The sequence below is a fragment of the Elephantulus edwardii genome, unplaced genomic scaffold, assembly GCF_000299155.1.
Source record: "Elephantulus edwardii isolate Elephantulus edwardi_28Jun2011 unplaced genomic scaffold, EleEdw1.0 scaffold00026, whole genome shotgun sequence".
Taxonomy (NCBI): Eukaryota; Metazoa; Chordata; class Mammalia; order Macroscelidea; family Macroscelididae; genus Elephantulus; species Elephantulus edwardii.
In genome coordinates this window covers 18,359,657-18,377,948 of record NW_006399776.1, presented here as the reverse complement: position 1 = coordinate 18,377,948, position 18,292 = coordinate 18,359,657, and the positions used below count along the sequence as shown (strand labels likewise).

Genomic DNA, 18,292 nt, shown 5'->3' with positions numbered 1-18,292 from the left:
TCTCTCTCTCTCTTTTTCATTGCCATTAAGTTGCAACCATATCAAAGCTGACCCTCTAGCTGGTTTTCCAAGGTTAAAGCATGGGAGAAGATTGTCCACCTTTCTCTTACACCACAGCTGGTAGATTCACACCACTTGTGTTGGTAACTCCTCACCACTAGAATCTGGTGGGAGAAAAGGAAGTGTGACTATAAGAAGAATGACTTATTATGACATTGGGGAAATGAAAGATAGGACAGTGATAGGGCACCAGTGGCTTGTTGTCTTGAGTTGGAAAACTGTAGGATCTGGAAAAAACTTATTTTTAGCTAAAGGGGTTGTGGGATAGATAAAAGGGTGAATATGATACCCTAAGAATTTGCTTCTTCTTATTCTGTAGACTGAGGAGTCATGGAGAGCAAGAACAGCACTGTGGTGACAGAATTCATCCTTCTTGGTCTGACTCAGTCTCAGGATGCTCAATTACTGGTCTTCGTGCTTGTCTTAATCTTCTACCTCATCATTCTTCCTGGAAATTTCCTCATCATTCTCACCATAAGAACAGATCCTGGCCTTACGGCACCCCTCTACTTCTTTCTGGGAAATCTGGCCTTCCTGGATGCATCCTACTCCTTTATTGTAGCTCCGAGGATGTTGGTGGACTTCCTTTCTGAGAAGAAGGTGATCTCCTATAGAGGCTGCATCACCCAGCTCTTCTTTTTGCACTTCCTTGGTGCTGGGGAGATGTTCCTTCTTGTGGTAATGGCTTTTGACCGCTACATCGCCATATGCCGGCCTTTACATTACTCAACTGTCATGAAACCTAGAGTTTGTTATGCATTGTTATTCACTCTCTGGCTTGGAGGCTTTGCCCATTCCATTGTTCAAGTGGCCCTTATCCTAAATTTACCCTTTTGTGGCCCAAATCAATTGGATAATTTCTTCTGTGATGTCCCACAGGTCATCAAGCTGGCCTGCACAGACACCTTTGTAGTGGAGCTCTTGATGGTCTCCAACAGTGGCATGCTCACCCTCCTGTGTTTCCTGGGCCTTTTGGCTTCCTATGCAGTCATCCTCTGTCGTGTAAAGGGACACTCTTCTGAAGGGAAGAACAAGGCTGTGTCCACGTGCACCACGCACATTATCATCGTGTTTCTCATGTTTGGACCTGCTATTTTTATCTACACTCGTCCCTTCAGGGCTTTCCCAGCTGACAAAGTTGTTTCTCTTTTCCACACAGTAATTTTTCCTTTGATGAACCCTGTGATTTATACCCTTCGCAATCAGGAGGTAAAATCTTCTATGAGAAGGTTATTGAGTAGGTACATCATTTGCTAAGTGAAACAAAAGAATGAGAATCAACAAAGAAAACAGTACAATTGAAATTCATTAAATTATTTATTTGTTTATGTACTAATTAGGTCAGTCATTTAGGAAGTATTATATTTATAAGTATCTCCAATTTTCAGAACCTAGTCTAGGTATAAGGGAGCTCTGGTGACCTAGTTGGTGGAGAATTATACTGCTACCCCAAGGAGAGCACCTCTTTGGTGGTGTGAATTCACCCATATCTCCCAGAGAAAAAGATGGATAATCTCCTCCCATGCAATTTACAATATCCCATAAACCCATTGGTTTCATTCAACCAATTTTGAGTTTAGAGTTTTTGAGAGTCTAGTCATAAAGAAAACTCCACTGTCATAGTCCTTAGTAAGTTACACTAGTAACTTAAAGATTATGCTTTGATGTTTCAAGTCCACCAACCACTTCCAAAGGGAGTGGGGAACTAAGGCATTTTCTTCTCAGTCAATTTACAGCCTTGGAAACTCACCTTACTTTGGTCTCTAAGACTGTAAATATTTACTGGAGGAGATTGCCTATTTCTCTCCTACAGAGCAGCTGGTAAAAAGACACTGCTTGTCAACCTTTTGTTTTTGTTACGTACTGTCAAGTTGCCTGCGACTCATAGCCACCCTATGTACAACAGCTCCGAATCCTGCTTGTCCTGAGCCAGTCTTACTAACTCTGATACACCTACCCCCATTACCCCAGTTACTTTATCAATCCATATCATCCAGGGTCTTCCTCTCATGTGCTGTCATTCAACCCTTCCAAGCATGATGCCCTTCTCCAAGGTCTGGTCCCTCCTGGCCATGTGCCAAAGTATGTGAGATGGAGTTTCAAAATCCTAATCTCTAAAGAGAAACTCAGTTTCACCTTCTTCAAGATAAACCTATTTATTTTTGGGTGGTCAAGACTCTTTTCCAACACCAAATCTCAAAGACATCTATTATTATTCTGTCATCCTTAGTCATTGTCCAGTTTTCTGATGCATAGCAGTACAAAATGTAACCAACTGCACTGTAAGGGCTCCTTAATAAGAAAATCAAAGTAGTTGAAATGTAGTCAGTGACTGTGAGGTATCAGAAATTTCTCAATGTTGAAATCAATGAGAAAAACCCCACATTTCAAATAATGTTAACTGTCTAGTTCTGTTCCTTGCTACTATAGTAGAGTTGCTTGTAGGCTCTCTGTTGTTGTTAGGCACTGTCAAGTTTACTCTTCTGTGCCATGCTCACAATCTCTGGGGTACTTGGATGCATTGTTGCAATCACTGTGTCAGTTGCTGATCCTCTACTTTTCCAAGTGTGATGATGTCCTTTCTCTAAGGATAGACCTCTTCTGATACATATACAAAATAGATGAAACAAAGTCTCATCATCATTGTTTTTTTAAGGAGCATTTTTGTTTCACTTCTTCCAAGACACATTGGTTCTTTTGTCAGTCACTTCAACATACTCTGTCAGCATTGCAATTCAAAGGCATCAATGTTTCTTCAGTCTTCTAGACAATTTAATACATTGATAGAGGTATTTTTTTAAGTTCCCTGTCTAATATTCCCAACATTTGTGTTATGGTTGTGCTTATTTTTACTGATTTGTTTGTCTCTTCACTGAGTCATTTTTCTTTCTTCTCCTCTGATAATTCATGTATGCATCATAAAATTGTTTTTATTAAAAGCTAAAGCCACAAGTAGTATAGTAGTACAATTTATGGTCCAAAATGAATAGGCATTTTTTCCCATGGGCCTTTACTATTAGGATCAACATTGTGTCAGGATTTGTGCTAGGTTTTACTGTTATATCAACGCATTACACATTTCTTCAATAAATTAAAGTTGCAGAGTTAAAAAGTAATTATCTTTATTTATTAGTCTTTGTAACAGAAACATTTGAATATAAATGGAGTAAATTTCTTTAATTAATTTATGTATACTTGTAAGAAATTTCTGTATTTTCTATTTTCTGTGAATAAAAAAATACTTTTTACATTTCCATGTGATTTTCAAGGAGCTCTGGTTGCCTCGTGCTAAGGAATTACACTGCTGACCTGAAGGCACATAGTTCAAATCCACCAGCTGCTCTGTGGGAGAAAGCTAGGCAAGCTCCTTTCGTGTAATTTACTGTCTCTGAAAATTCATTGGAAGGTCAATTGTAAATCAGTTCTGACTTGATGGTTCATAACAACAACAACATAAGATTTTCTTTTTCATTCTCTTTTATATATTCAAATTCTGTATCAAAAGTATGCTTCATTTCACAAGTTTTACATATATTCTTGAGCATTTAATCACAATTACTTAAAAAAATGTTATTGGCCTACTCTAATATCTGAACATCTGTTTATTTCTATTATCACTTTTCCCCCTTTTTGTTTTATTCAAATAAGGAATTATATCTTCATCTGTTAAAATATTTTATTTTATATTGAATCTTGTTTATAAAATATTAGAAAGTCCAAAGGTTGTAGTGTCTTTTCTAAAGAATGTTTATTGTTTTCCTTTTCTAGGCAGATCAACTTATCGCAAAAAAGTGACTGAGCTAAGTCAACCCTGGAGTGGCAGAAGATGTCTAGGATGCTCTCTCTTGAACCTGAGCACCTAAAAGTCATCTTTTTTAAAAAAAAAAAATCTATATCAAATAAAGGGCCCAGTCCTATGGGTAAGATTCTAACTCCCTCATTCTCATAACCACAAGAAAGTGAATTTTTATTGTGGCTCCCTCTGAAAATATCTTCCCAGTAGAGCCTCAGATGTGACATCTAGCAACTCTGATACCCTAAGCAGAGCACAACGAAGTCCTGTTCAGTCTCGGACTCCTGACTCAGAAACAATAGTAAAAGAAGTGTTTTAAGTCATTATGTTTGTGTTAAAATTGTCACATAGCAATGAAAATGTAATAAAGTTTGGTCATAGCTTTGATAAGACTCAGTCTACTTTTACTATACCTTTCCTCTTGAATATATTTATCCAGAATTTTCAACTAGAGGCAAGCTTGAGTTCAACAAAACTTAAGCCAGTCTATTGTTTTTAAATATTAATCATTGTCTTATTGGAATATTTGCTTTTAAAAAGAGCTTTGAAGAGTTTTCTATTTATATATTTAGTTTTGCTTCATTTTCAGCTTCAGGATTCTGAAAGTATTAAGAGGTAGAAAGAAGCACGTGTTGAAGACCAGTATCACTCTCTTTAAAATGTCAAAAAGATTTTACTGATTGTTCAGACCCACAGAACTTTTCCTCTATGTAGAAAAAGTTTTATTATCAGTACTGGTTCAGTGTAGAGATAAATTTGGGAACAACAATCACCTTAACAGCACTTAGTCTTCTAATCGATTGCATATTTCCTCCATTTGTTGTGTCCTCCTTAATTTATCTTAGCATTATGTTATAGTTTTATACATTTGTCCCAAGAAATCTAGAAGACAATCACCTGGTAAACTGGCTGGAACAGATCCATATTTATCCCCATTCCAAAATAAAGGTGATATAACAGAGTGTAGAAATTATTGAACAAAATGACTGATATCACATGAAAGTAAAATCCCACTGAAGATCATCCAAAATAATGACTGGAACAATACATGGATAGAGAACTATCAGAAATACAAGCTGGGTTTAGAAGAACCTGTGGCACTAACTACAATATAGCCAATATCAATCAAATGGATTTTGCCTGAAAACAGAGTATCTGAAGAAAGTCTATCTGTGCTCAATGACTATGCAAAGTTATTTGACTATGTGGATCACAACAAATTGTTGCTAACCTTGAAAAGAGTGGGTATCCCAGAATACCTGGTTATGCTCATGTGAAACCTATACTTAGACCAAGAAGCAGTCTTCAGAACAAAGAAGCACTGCATAGTTAAAAATTCAAAATCAGGAAAAGAGTGAATCAGGGATATATCCTGTCTCCATACTTTCAATCCACAGATGATTCAAGAGGCTAGACTTTAAGAGGAAGAATGTAGAATCAGGATTAGAGGAAGACTCATCAACAAGCAGCGATATGTAGATGACACAGTCTTGCTTGCTGAAACTGAGGAGGGCTTGAAGCAACTGTTGCAGAAGGTCAAGGGATATAGTCTACTATATTTATTAAAACTCATCATCAAGAAAGCAAAGATTCTTGCCACTGGGAAAACTGACAGCATCATGATAGATGGAGAAGAAAATGAGAATTAATGATTTCATCTTGATTGGGTCCACAATCAAAACTTTTGGCAGCAGCTGTCAGGAAATCAAAACATGAATTGCTTCAAAAAATCTGCTTTCAGTGACATCACCAGAGTGCTGAAGAGCAATGATATGAGTCTGGAGACTAAAGTGTGCCTAATCCAGGCCATGGTCTTTGCAATTACTTGCTATGCATCAGAGAAGATTTGATGCTTTTGAGTCTGGATGCTAGAGAAAAGTATTGGACATACCACAGACTGCTAAGAGAACAAAGAGAAATGTCCTGGAGTGGGTGACAACAAGCTGCTTCTTGGAGGCAATTGTTTTGAAGATTCCTCTCACATACTTTGGGCATGTGGGACCAGTCCACATGGGACATCATGCTGGGAAGGATGTTCAGGAAAAGAAGAACATGAATGAGATGGATTGACATAGTAACTGGGGTAATGAGGGTTGGTATGTCAGAGGCAGTGAGATTGGTTCAGGATAGGGCATGTTTCTAGGGTCACCATAAGTCATAGTTGACTCAAATGCACCTAAGAACACCACCACCACCACACTTTTTTTACATAATTATGCCTTGTATATTTCTTTTATGCCTTAGGAAAAATGTATCCATACATATTTCATAGTTTAAGTCCTATTGTTACTATAATGTATTAATTTTAGTTTCTGGTTGACCTTCTGAAATGTCTAGGAGTACAATTATTTTTATATACATATATCATGAAATACTGTTAACTTAAATATTTGTTCTAGTAAGTCTTGTTTAGTAGGCTTTTGATGAGTATTACACTGACTGCATATATTTGTGCAATGTAGACATCTTAACAATACTGCATTTTCAAATTCATGAACATAGAAGTCTTTCCATTTATTTGTTGTTAGTGGTGCTATTGAGTCAACTGTGACCTATTACAACCCTTTGAGTAGCAGATATGTACACTGTGCCCTCCTCATCATCTCAGTATACTTAAACACATTATTATGGTCACTGTATCTTGATAGTGTTCCTTTCTTTCAGTTATCCTCCACCTAATCAAGTATGATGCCTTTTTCCAAAGACTGGTTGCTCCATGTGAGCTCTGATGGCCTACTGGTAAAAAAGTTGTGCTTCAATACCAAAGCCACATGATTCAAATCTATCAGCTGCTCTGTGGGGGAAGGATTGACAATTTCTTTCCATGTGATTTACTGACTGAAAACCTACTGGAGGGTTAGTTATTGGTCAGATCTGACTTGATGGCAAACAAAAACAGTAACAGTCCCTCCATACAACATGCCCAAAGTATGTGAGATGAAGTTTCATTCTTGCCACCAAAGAGTACCCTGGCTGTACTTTATCGAAGTTATATTTTGCACATTCTTTTGACAGTCCATAGGATGGATATTCAGTACTCTTTTCTAATACCACAAGTGAAAGGCATTGATTCTTCTAACACCCATATTCATTGACCAACTTTCTGATGCATAACAAGTAACTGAAAAGCTCATGGATTGGATCAACAGAATATTTTCCTTCAAACTGACATTGCTTTTTATAATTTCCCAATATGATAACTTTTTTAAAAAATTTCTTGACTGCTGGTACTGTGAGTGTTGATTGTGGATCCAAGTAAGATGAAATAGTTGGCAATTGCATTCTTACTCCTTTTATCATGATGCTGTCTATTGATCAAGTAGTGAGAACTTTTGTTTTCTTGTTGTTGAGATATAATCCATATACAAAGCTGTAGTCTTTGATCTGCAGCAATTGCTTCTGATTGTCTTCACTTTCAGGGAACAAGGTTGTGCTATAGGCGTAACACAAGTTGTTGATGAGTCTTCCTCTAATCCTGATGACACATTCCTCTTCATAAAGTCAAGCTTCCTGAAGGATTTGTTTAGCCTACAAATTGAATAGGCATGGAAAAAGGATACAGCCTTATTGTACAACTTTTTTAATTAGAAATCATTCAGTGTCCCCTTGCTTTGTTTGGACAACAGCTTCTTGTCCAACAACAGTGTGTGAGTTCCAATATCTCCATATCCTCTCCACCATTTATTGTTTGCTGTCCTGTTAAACTTTACCAATGCAATTGGGGTGAGATTATATTTAATTGTAGTTTAATTTGCATCTCTTATTGCCAATGATTTTGAACATTTCTTCATGTGTCTGTTGGCCATCTGAATGTCTTCCTCTTTATAAGGTCCTTCTATATCTTTTTTCTATTTTGTAATTGGATTATCAGTCTTTCTCTTGTGAAGTCCCTGTAGTATTCTGCAATTTTTCATTATGGACCCTTCTCTGAGATGTCATTCACAATTGTTTTTTCCTAGTCAGTTGGATTTCTTTTATCACCTTATTGGAAGGCTTGAATTTGTTGTTTTTCAGCTTGAAAAATTCCAAATAGGTTCTTGCCTTTCTATTTTCTAAGTACAGCTCTTTGCACATTTAATTATAATATTTTGCTTTGCCTTCTCAAGGTGCTCTTGGGATATTCTGTCTAATTCTTTTACTTCAGCACTTCTTCCTTTTGTTTTGGCTTCTTAATGTTCTAGTGGGTTTCAGAGTCTTCTCTCTCTCTCCCCTATGTTTATAATGACCCCTTGTTTTTGTAATTGATTATAACCTTGATGTCAGCCTACAGTTCATTTGGGTTTTGGTTATTAGAGCTCAGTGCTTCAAACTTATTCTTATTGTGGATTTTAAATTCAGATGGGATAGATTTGAGGTCATATTTTGGTTTTTGTGGACTGTTTTAGTTTTCTTCATCTTCAGTTTGAACTTGCACATGATTAATTCATGGTCTGTTCCACAGTGAGCTCCTGGCCTGGTTTTCATTGATAATATTGAGTTTCTCCAACAATTTTTTTCACAGATGTAGTCAATCTGACATTTCAGTACTTCAGGTGAGTTACATGCACATAGTCCTACTTGTGGTTTTTAGAAAAGGTATTTGCAATAAATAAATAATTGTGCAATAATCAGTATTGTATTTCCTGCCTTGTTTTTGTCACCAACTCCAAGCAAAATCTGACTACTCATCCTTCTTTGTTTCCAACTTTTGCATTCCAGCCAACAATGAATATTAATATGTAATTTATTTAAGTTGTCTTTACTTTCTTTCAATAATGGTATCTAATTGTCAGTGTGAAGTCTAAGTTTGTTAATAAGTATTTTATTCAAATGCAGTATAAAAATATATGTACTTGCTCCTCTGTTAGTGACACCTCACACAACTTTTTGTTAAGATTGTATTTTTATCTGTTTTCAATTCTCTCATTACAAATGAGTCAAGACCAAATCATAACTGAATTGTCTTTAGATTTATGAGGCTGTATATTACACAGGATGGATTGCCTATCTTTATCCTGGGGAGCAACTGGTGGATTTGAACCCCAAAGTGGCATGATTTGGGGTTTATAAGTGCTACTCCTTAAGGATTGATGAGGTTTGGGGATTGATGATAGTTGTGTAGAAATTAGATGGAGACTTATTTTCTAGTTTACAACAAAATTCAAACCTGTTAATTTAGAGATGCTATAACTGACCCACATAAATGGTCTCAAAACCTTCTGTGTCTTTGCTTTTCCCCCTGAACATGTGTATTTTATCCTCCTTTTCACAAACATCTCTGAAAATACTACCTATTACATTTTGAATTCTAGATTAAAGGGAACAACAATAAAAGATTATATATCATCATGCTTCTGATTTCTTTTGAAACTTTTGCTCATTTTCCCTCAGATTTGTTATTACCAGTAATCTTGGTCCATGAAGTCTGCCTTTTCTATACTCCATGTCACCCACATTCTAATTAGTCCCGAATGAAAGATATTTGTAGATTAATGGAGAATGAGAGGAAATGAAAACCAAGATATTCTCTTCCTTCATATTACTGGTTTTGCTTACATTTCTATTAGCAATATTTGAAGAGCTGTTGTATTTCCAACTTATTTTCATGAGCTGCTGTAAGCAAAATAATGGGTCACCCAAGAAGTGGACATTCTAATTTTCAGAACCTACTCAGCAATAATGCTTTGCAGATATGAAAAGGTTATTCATGTTGAGATTGAGATGTTATTCTAGATGTTCCAACCGGATATAGTGAAATCAAATGTGTTCTTAAAAATGGGGGGGGGAGTTTGGTCTACAATAAAAGAAAAAGGGACAGAAACAGAGGGAAAAGAGCTGCAGCAGAAGGCAAAGATGATGAGGCATGTTAAGGACTTAAGACATAGCTACTGAATTTGAAAAGAAATGATACTATGATAGTAGACAATACCTAGAAATTAAAAACAATTCTGACTCTTGAGTAATAACCAACAAGGAAACAGGACCCCAGTTCTAGAATTATGTGAAACTGAATTATCTTAATAACATACAAGAAACTGGAATAGATTCTATCATTAGCCTCTAGTTATGAACACTAAATCAAATGATAAGTCAAAACCTTGATTTTATCTCAGACAGAGAGACCCATGTTGGATTTTTTTTTTTATGTCTAGGAAAATAAGAATGGATTTATGTTATTTGAAGCTTTTAAATTTGTGATAATTTGTTACAGGAGCAATGAAAAATATTACAAGAGCCAGTATAGGGTGCTTCTGGCCTTAGAGTAGTGGTTGCTATCAAAGACGCAATTCTTCAATTCCCTTTACTATGCCCCTTTAGAATCTCAGCCTTTCTGTCACTTGTGTAATTCATTCTCCCTCTCTGCCATTTTAGTTATTTGCAGTTATTTATCATTTCACTCAACCAGTTTCCCTTGAATCGATTCTGATATACACTATCAGAGTAGAAAAACTGCAATTCATAAAATTGTCAATGGCTCACTCTTTCCAAAGTATATCACTAGGCCTTTCTTTTGAGGCATTTATATTGTTGTTGTATGTGCCATTGAATTGAGTACGACCCATGGTTACCCTATGAACAACAAAACTGTAACCCTGTCCTAACCTGTGCCATTCTCATCATCTCTGACACACTTGAGCCTGTTGCTGTAGTCACAATGTCAACACATCTTGTTAAGGGTCTTCCTCTCTTTCACTGATCCTTCACCTTTCCAAGTATGATAACCCTTTTCAAGAAATAGCCCCTCTTAACAACATGCCCAAAGGGTGTGAGATAAAGCTTCACCATCTTTGCCTCTGAGGAGTATTTCCATTCCATACTCTTCTTCAACACCAAAACAAAAAGGCATCAATTCTTCTTTTGATATCCATATTCATTGTTCAACTCTCAGAAGAATAACAAGTAGTTAAAAAGACCACCATCTGAGTCAGGCATAGCTTTGTCTTCAAACTGACCATCATTGCTTCTTAATAATTTGGGGAGATCCCTGACAGTAGACTTTCCCATTGCAATATATCTTTTGATTTGCGACTACTGGTGCTAAGGATGTTGATTATGGATCCAAATAGGTGAAAAAACTGACATTCTCAATTTGGTTTTTCTCCATCTTTCCTGATTTTCCCTTTTGTCCCATGATGGTGAGTATTCTTGTCTTCTTGATATTGTGGTAAAATCTATACATTAAAGAGTGTATTCTTTGATCTTTTGCAGCAAGTGTTTCACATTTTCCTTACTTTTAGCAAGCAAGCTTATTTAGACTCAAGTCTTTCACCTTTAGGATCAGTGGGAAAAAAAATCAATCCCTGTAAAGTTTTTCAGTCTAGAGCTATTCAGTAATATAAATTTCATGTTATTTGCCACTTCTAATTGCAATCAGCTTTTCTAATTGTAGGGAGCTCTAGAGACCTAGTAGTAAGGAACTAAGGCACATGATTCAAATCCACCACCTGTTTTACAAGAGAAATATGAACAATCTCCTCACATGTGATTTACTGCTCCTGAAGACCTACTGGTAGGTCAGCTATAAGTCTATTTTTACTTCTTTTTTAAAAGTAAAATAAAAAAGAACCTTCATTATTTTAAAGTATATCTTTATAGTATTCTATGGAATAGACAGAAACAGCAACATTAAAAATTAGCAAAATATTGATGTGTTATACACTGATTTTGCTATATGTAATTTTCTATTTTATCCTTTAATATATTCATTTTCTTAAATGCTGTTAATTAAACATTTGTCTATATTGCAATCTATGTAAAGATATGAAGATAGGACAAATATGCTATTGTTTCATTGCTGTGAGTTTAATAAAAACTGCAAATAATTAAAATTAATGCATTGAGTGTAATTATTTTTTTAATGAGATGGTATAGTATAAACAATTTTCTTTAAAAACCAGTTCAAATTTATAAAATGGATTAGATACTGAATAATTCTAAAGGAATTATGTTCTCTGACAAATATATCAAGATGGGATTTTCATAAACTGATCTTTGGAAAATTTGCAAACTCTTGAAACTTTTCTTTTTATGCTATTATTTAAATATTCTTAAACACAAATTGTTAAGGTTTTTAAAAAATTTTATGTTGGTTTATTTACAAAGTTTGAATACATTGCTTTTCACACTGGATCTTTCCCATTTCCTTTATCTCCCCCCATCAAATTGTGTGATTCTATGAATGACCTTCCTCAAATTTTTAAAATTCTTAAAATTTTTTTAAAAAATGCTAAAATCTTTATGGCAGAAGGATAGGCAATCTCATTCTGTGCAATTAACTGCCTCTGAAAACCCACCAGAGGGCCAGCTATAGGTTGGTTCTGACTCTATGGTACACAACAACACTTACATAAACACACATTAAAAGGAAAGATTGAACCAATTCCTAGATAATTGTCATTTAGAGTTATATTATCCAGAAAATTATCTCAATACACTTTTATGTTTTGTATAGACACACATCATCAATGAGGTGTGTTAAAAATTTTACTAATATGGAAATATGCACTGCAATATGCTTGTCAAAAGATTCTTAAATTACATGATGGATTTTAAATTCCATCTTAAATCCTTGTTATGTAATGATGTACTTGATGCTAATATGTTTAGATCCTAAAACTGTGATTTTTTTTAAAAAAAAATTGACTTTCTACTTTCTGTCAGAAAATCAAATTTTGAAAAAAAATTATCATACATTGTTAAATATTGCATTTATAAACAGAATGCCTTCTTGACAGAACAGAACAGAGTTGTAAGAAAAGGAACACTGGAGGTCTAACAGCAAGGAATTTCACTGCCAACCAAAAGGCTCATGGTTTCAATTCACCATTTGCTCTGAGAGAGGATGACAGGCAATCACATCCCGTGTGATTTACTGCCTGTAAAAATCTGCTGAAGGGTAACCTTTCAGTTAATTCGGACTCAATAGTACTTAACCGGAACAATTGTAAGGACTGTAAAATGTGGACTTTCAATGCTAATATGTTAAGGTTCTAAACTTGAATATTTTTACAAAGAGAGAATAGACAAATATCAACTGTGTTAGTATTTGGCGAGGGAAACAAAGCAGAAATGATTGCTCTAAACTACTGAGATTCAGCTGCTTTGGAGAGAGGGTAAGCAAAGAAGCACAAAGCTGACTGACTGACTCTCCACAAGTAGTCTGTACACCTTGTTTGCACCCAGAAGGTGTTATTTCATCTTGTTAGCATAGCCCTACTCAGCTGTGAAGCAAAAGCCGATACCAATGGCTAGGAAAGATATTTTGAATAATCAATCTATGTACCCCAGGTCTTACTCAGATTCTATCAATGCTTATAGTAGCAGCAGTAGCAGTCAAGAAATCAAACAATGTACTACTGCACTGAGAAAATTCACTGCAAAAGACCTCTTTAAAGTGATAAAAAACAAGGATTGCAATTTGGGGACTAAAGTGTACTTGGCTCAAGCCATAGTATCTTCAATTATCTCATGTGCACATAAAAGCTGAACAAAGAATAAGGAATACTGAACAAAAATGAACTGTGAATTATGGTGTTGGTAAAGAATATTCAACATAAAAAAATAATTCTGTTTCGGAAAAAATAGAGCCAGCTTGTATCTGTACAGAAGTAAGGAAAGTGAGATTTTCACTGATATATTTCTAGGCATGTTATCAAGAGGGCCCAATCCCTGGAGAAAGACATCCTACTTGGTAAAATAGAGGTCCATTAAGAAAGTGTAGTACCTTCAATGAAACAGAGTGATTTAATGACTTCAACAATGAGCTCAAGCTTTGGAACCACTGTGAAGATGCAGCACGATTGGTTAGTTTTTCTTTCCATTGTATAATGGGTTGTTATGAGTCACAACAAACTCAGTAGTACCTAATACAACAACAAGGATCATTAGTATAGCAGAACATCCTGTATAACAAGAAGGTAAACAAACAATAATTTACAAATATAGATATAATATTCATATATAAGGATCTATCCAAAATGCTGAAGTACAATGTCAGTAATTGCCAGTTTGAAGATGTCAGTTTAAAGACAAAGATGTGCCTGATTCAAGCCATGGTCTTTTCAGCTTTGCATCTGGAAGCTGGATGATGAATAAGGATGGCTGAAGAAGAACTGATGCCTTTGATCTGTGCTGTTGGAGAGAGTCCTGAACATCCTATGGACTGCCAAAAGAATGAATAGGTACATCTTGGAAAAGGTGAAGCCAGAGTGTTCCTTGGAGGCAAAGCTGACAAAGCTTCAACCCCTATACTTTGGACAAGCTGCTAGGAGAGTTTATTCCTTGGAAAAGGATACCATGCCTAAAAGGGTAGAGGATCAGTGAAAGAGAGGAAGACCTCCATTGAGGTGGATTGACATGGCAACTGCAGCAATGGGCTCAAGTAAATCATAGCTGATGAGGATGCCACGATAGCTCAGGATTTAAATCTGTTTTTCATAGTGTTAATAGGAGCTCTTATTGCCAATTGACATGTAGCTTTGTTGTAAACCTAAGGGTATATGGTTCAAGTCTACCAGCTGCTCCACAGGAGAAAGATGGGCCATCTCCTTCCAAGCAATTTATAGCTTCTGAAAACCCACTGAAGTGTCAGTTCTGACTTGAAGACAGATAATAACAAACATATATATATATATATATATTATATATAGTCTTCTCTGTCTTTTGCACCCAGAGGGAATAAGCCTATCGTTGTACCTTAGATAAATATTTGTAAGAGTTCAAGATGCTTATTACCAGAAGTCAGATGTAGGAAAAAAGTGGAGAGGTACTGAACACTGCATTGGAACAGAAGAGAGGAAGAACTGTCTGGGAGGAATATATGATTGGGCAAATGTATGACAACCATCTGGGGAAAAGGTGCATTGCAATGTGGACTGGGGAAAGGGGTGGGATGGAGAGGGAAGAAAAAGAACCCTAGCTTTACAAACTATGATATGTTATTTGATGTAGTTGTCATCTGAGTCTATGGTCTTTTGTCTTTGAGTCTAAGAATTGTGAAAGTATCCTCTCACAGACTCATCTTCTATATGTATTAAAAAGATATTTTTCTGTATGTTAGAGAAAAATAAGTCTATGAATGTCTTTATAAGTCTTACTTGTGTCTATTTACACTATTATTTTAATTATACATGAGTAAACCATTAAATTACCAAATTAATTATAAACATTTGCTATATAAAATAATATTAATAAAATTATAGTTTTACCAAGTTCATTATTAAGTTCATTTTCTACAGATGTATTGTCCCTTACCAATCAGCCAGACAGTGTTTTCTAGATAAAGTCCATATTGACAAATTCACAACCCATTTAAATAATTAGATAATAAGTTCTTAGGCTAAACCCAAGGGGAATACAACAAGTTCATTCTAATAATTCCCTCTGGTGGTTGATCACTACTCTGTGTCTTCTGTATCCTGTCTTTTTTTGTTTTTAATCTAAAAATGATTGTCATGTATATTCCTGGAGGTAAACAATACAACTCTTATATAATCAGATTTTTACTATGTCTGCACATCATTGAAGAAATCACACCTGAGATAGAACTGGTAGGTTAAATAGCAGTGCTAAGAGAAAAATGAATTTTATGCACTCTAATAAAAAAGGAGAGAAATTTTACCTAAAAAATTGTTAATTGATTAAATACATATCACTCTAACCATTAGTCAAAAACCAGTCATGGTCATCTAATATGGACAACATCATCTAGCTCCAGTAGTGAACAGAAGAGTTAATCTGGAGCTGAAAATGAAATACCACTCATACCTTCCCCAGAGGGGCCAGTCTTATAGCTTGAATTTGAGTGGATTTTAAAAGACAAAAACCATAAACAGGGATATTTTAATCTTTATGATTAAAAAGAAAAGATAAAATATCTTAGAATATATGTTAATGAAAAATATAAATTTTTTTGGCTAAGCTAGGTGACAACCTGAAATTTGATATAATAAAATTTCAGATAATCAAATGGGAAATATTGGTTTTTAAATATTTAGTGTACTTACTTTTATATTGCTTATTTTAATTCAGAAAGAATTTATGTGAATGATGTGAAATGAATGTGCTACACTTAAGTCAATTTCCTTTTATTTTCCCCTGGAGTTTACACTTATTTTATTGATATGTGACTATGTGACTTTTTCCAAAGATGACTTCTTTATAATACTACTGATAATGAAAGGAAGACTCTCAATGAGATGGATTGACACAGTAGTAATGGGTTCAAGTATGGCAGAGATGGTGAGAATGGCACAAGATGGTCAAAGTTTAGAGTTACTGGTCACTATGAGTCATTCTCAACTTGATGGCACCTAACAACAACAAATGTAATATTTTTTTATAATTTTGTAACTGAAGAACTACTCTCTATTTTTCTAAAACCATTGATTCTACTTGTAAAACAATTTTTTAAACTTTTTAATGTATGAGATAAAGCCATTCATGTACTTAAAAATAATATTTAGTTTGCCAATTAATGAATAAATTATTTTAATTAGGAAAGCTGTTATAGTGGTTGTTTTGATAACTAATCTGATTTATCACTTTCTAAACATTTTTTGGTGAAAGTGGCATTACTTATAGATAATCAAATTAATATATGGACTCAAAATAAATTTGGTGGCATAGTAGTTATTCTACTAATGGCAGTCACTCCTTGGAAAAAGAATTAGGTAGTCTGCTTTCATAAACTCCGTGGAGAAGTTCTACTCTCTCCTAAAGGGTCTTTATGAGTCAGGATAGTCTCAGCGGCAGAAAGGTTTTTGTTTTTTATTCCGGTTTTTTTCGGGAAGAAAACATAACAAATAAGATGACTAGAAAGTGAGGTTACTCTGATTTTTATCAACATTAAAAAAAGTCAGCTACACGTTTCTATATATCCTCACTGTGCTGTTTAAGATTTTAGTGGAAATGTATAGCAATTACTTTGCTACTGAATATAGATACGCACTATTGAACATCCTATAGATAGCTTTTTCCTTGCACCAAGAAAATCACTACAACTGAAAGAAATGGAGTAACTGTTTTTTCTGTTTCTACAGTGCTCTTCTTTTAATCACATCACTATCCCACCCCTTTTCCTTTTTTTTTCTCTTTCTCATTCTTTTTAAATATTCTACTAGTTTACAAAATTTGAATACATTTTCAAGAATACTCCTCCACCTGTCAAATTGTACAACCGCATGATTAATCACCCACACCCCCCCCCCCCCCGCACATCCTCATCCCTCTGTTCCCAGCCTCTAATGGAGTAATTCTTATTAAAATAACTAGGCTTCCCATCCTACTGTCAAACACATTCTACTAGAGAAATCAAGTCCTACTTGATCTTATTTATTCCATTACTCTTAATTCTTTTTTAGCTCACTGTAATTTTTTTAAATTGTTTCTTGTTTTAAATTTTATAATGGTTTACACCTAAAGTTTATAAAGTTTGTATACATTGTTATTTTATTATTAGTCAAATTCCGTGTTATTAGATGTCCTAGAGATAATTCAATCACTCAGAGGCCTTAGGTACAACAAAATGAAATAGTGCCTGCTTCTGTGTCATCCTCACACTCATTGATCAATTAAATATATAAAGTGAAATATTTAATCTTCTCTGAGATAAACAAACTTCACTTAAATATGAAATGACACTTGTTCTTTTAGTTTTATATTAACTTATTTTTGTGCCTTAATATATTTTTTCAGCTTTTTCTGGTATGGTTCAAATTTAAAGCAATGGAATCACTTTAGTGAGTTTTCTCAAGATTTTCTTCTTTTAACATTTTTTAAGATTGATGATTGTATAGTTTTAAAAACAATTTCATGCTAGTGTATTAATTCAATTTCCTACATAAATGAGCACATCAATGATGATTCCAAGAAGCCAAATAGGTAATTACATCCATTATTTTAAATAGAGTAAAATGATTTTATTAAAACTAATTCTCAATTACCAAGACTTTGGAGTAAAACTCTTCATTAATTTTCTTAATTTGATTCTTCTAATAATTACTAGAAGATGATAGAATTTTAGAAAAGCACATACCTAAGACTTATAGATGTATAGTGAAATATATATGTATTTATTTCTTTTTAAAGTGTTATAACATTTTAGGGGATTGAATATAGTTGATATTTTTCTTTTTAAAGAAAAAATAAACCACTACTTTAGAGTTGAGTACATTCCTTGGCAAATATTGAGATCATAACTAAAATTTAAAACTTACTTCACTTGTAGCTATATTTTTTTAATAAAAGATAGAGTGTCTTCAGAATATTTGGTAAACTGCTAAGCAAAAAAATTGAAATTCATAAGATTTCATGTTCTATTTTGCTCTTCCAGAACTAAATGTGATATAACTGTGCATGTTTGTATATATCATGTAAGTAAAGTAACAAGAGAATCAGAGCCAAAAAAACTTAACTCCAGTTGGCACTAAGTGAACTGCCAATTGAGTCAATTGTGGTAGC

At 34.5% G+C, this 18,292-nt stretch overlaps 1 protein-coding gene across 1 annotated transcript; it reads left to right on the top strand.

The window, feature by feature from the left end:
* Positions 1 to 390: 390 nt before the first annotated feature.
* On the top strand, positions 391 to 1,317 carry LOC102855857 (olfactory receptor 4N5-like). Its single transcript, XM_006883249.1, has one exon. The coding sequence runs from the start codon at positions 391 to 393 to the stop codon at positions 1,315 to 1,317; it is 927 nt and encodes a 308-aa protein (XP_006883311.1).
* The last annotated feature ends 16,975 nt before the right edge of the window (positions 1,318 to 18,292 follow it).

Bases quoted from the DNA above. Each gene is read 5' to 3' on its own strand.
- LOC102855857 (XM_006883249.1), top strand. From the start codon at position 391: ATGGAGAGCAAGAACAGCACTGTGGTGACAGAATTCATCCTTCTTGGT.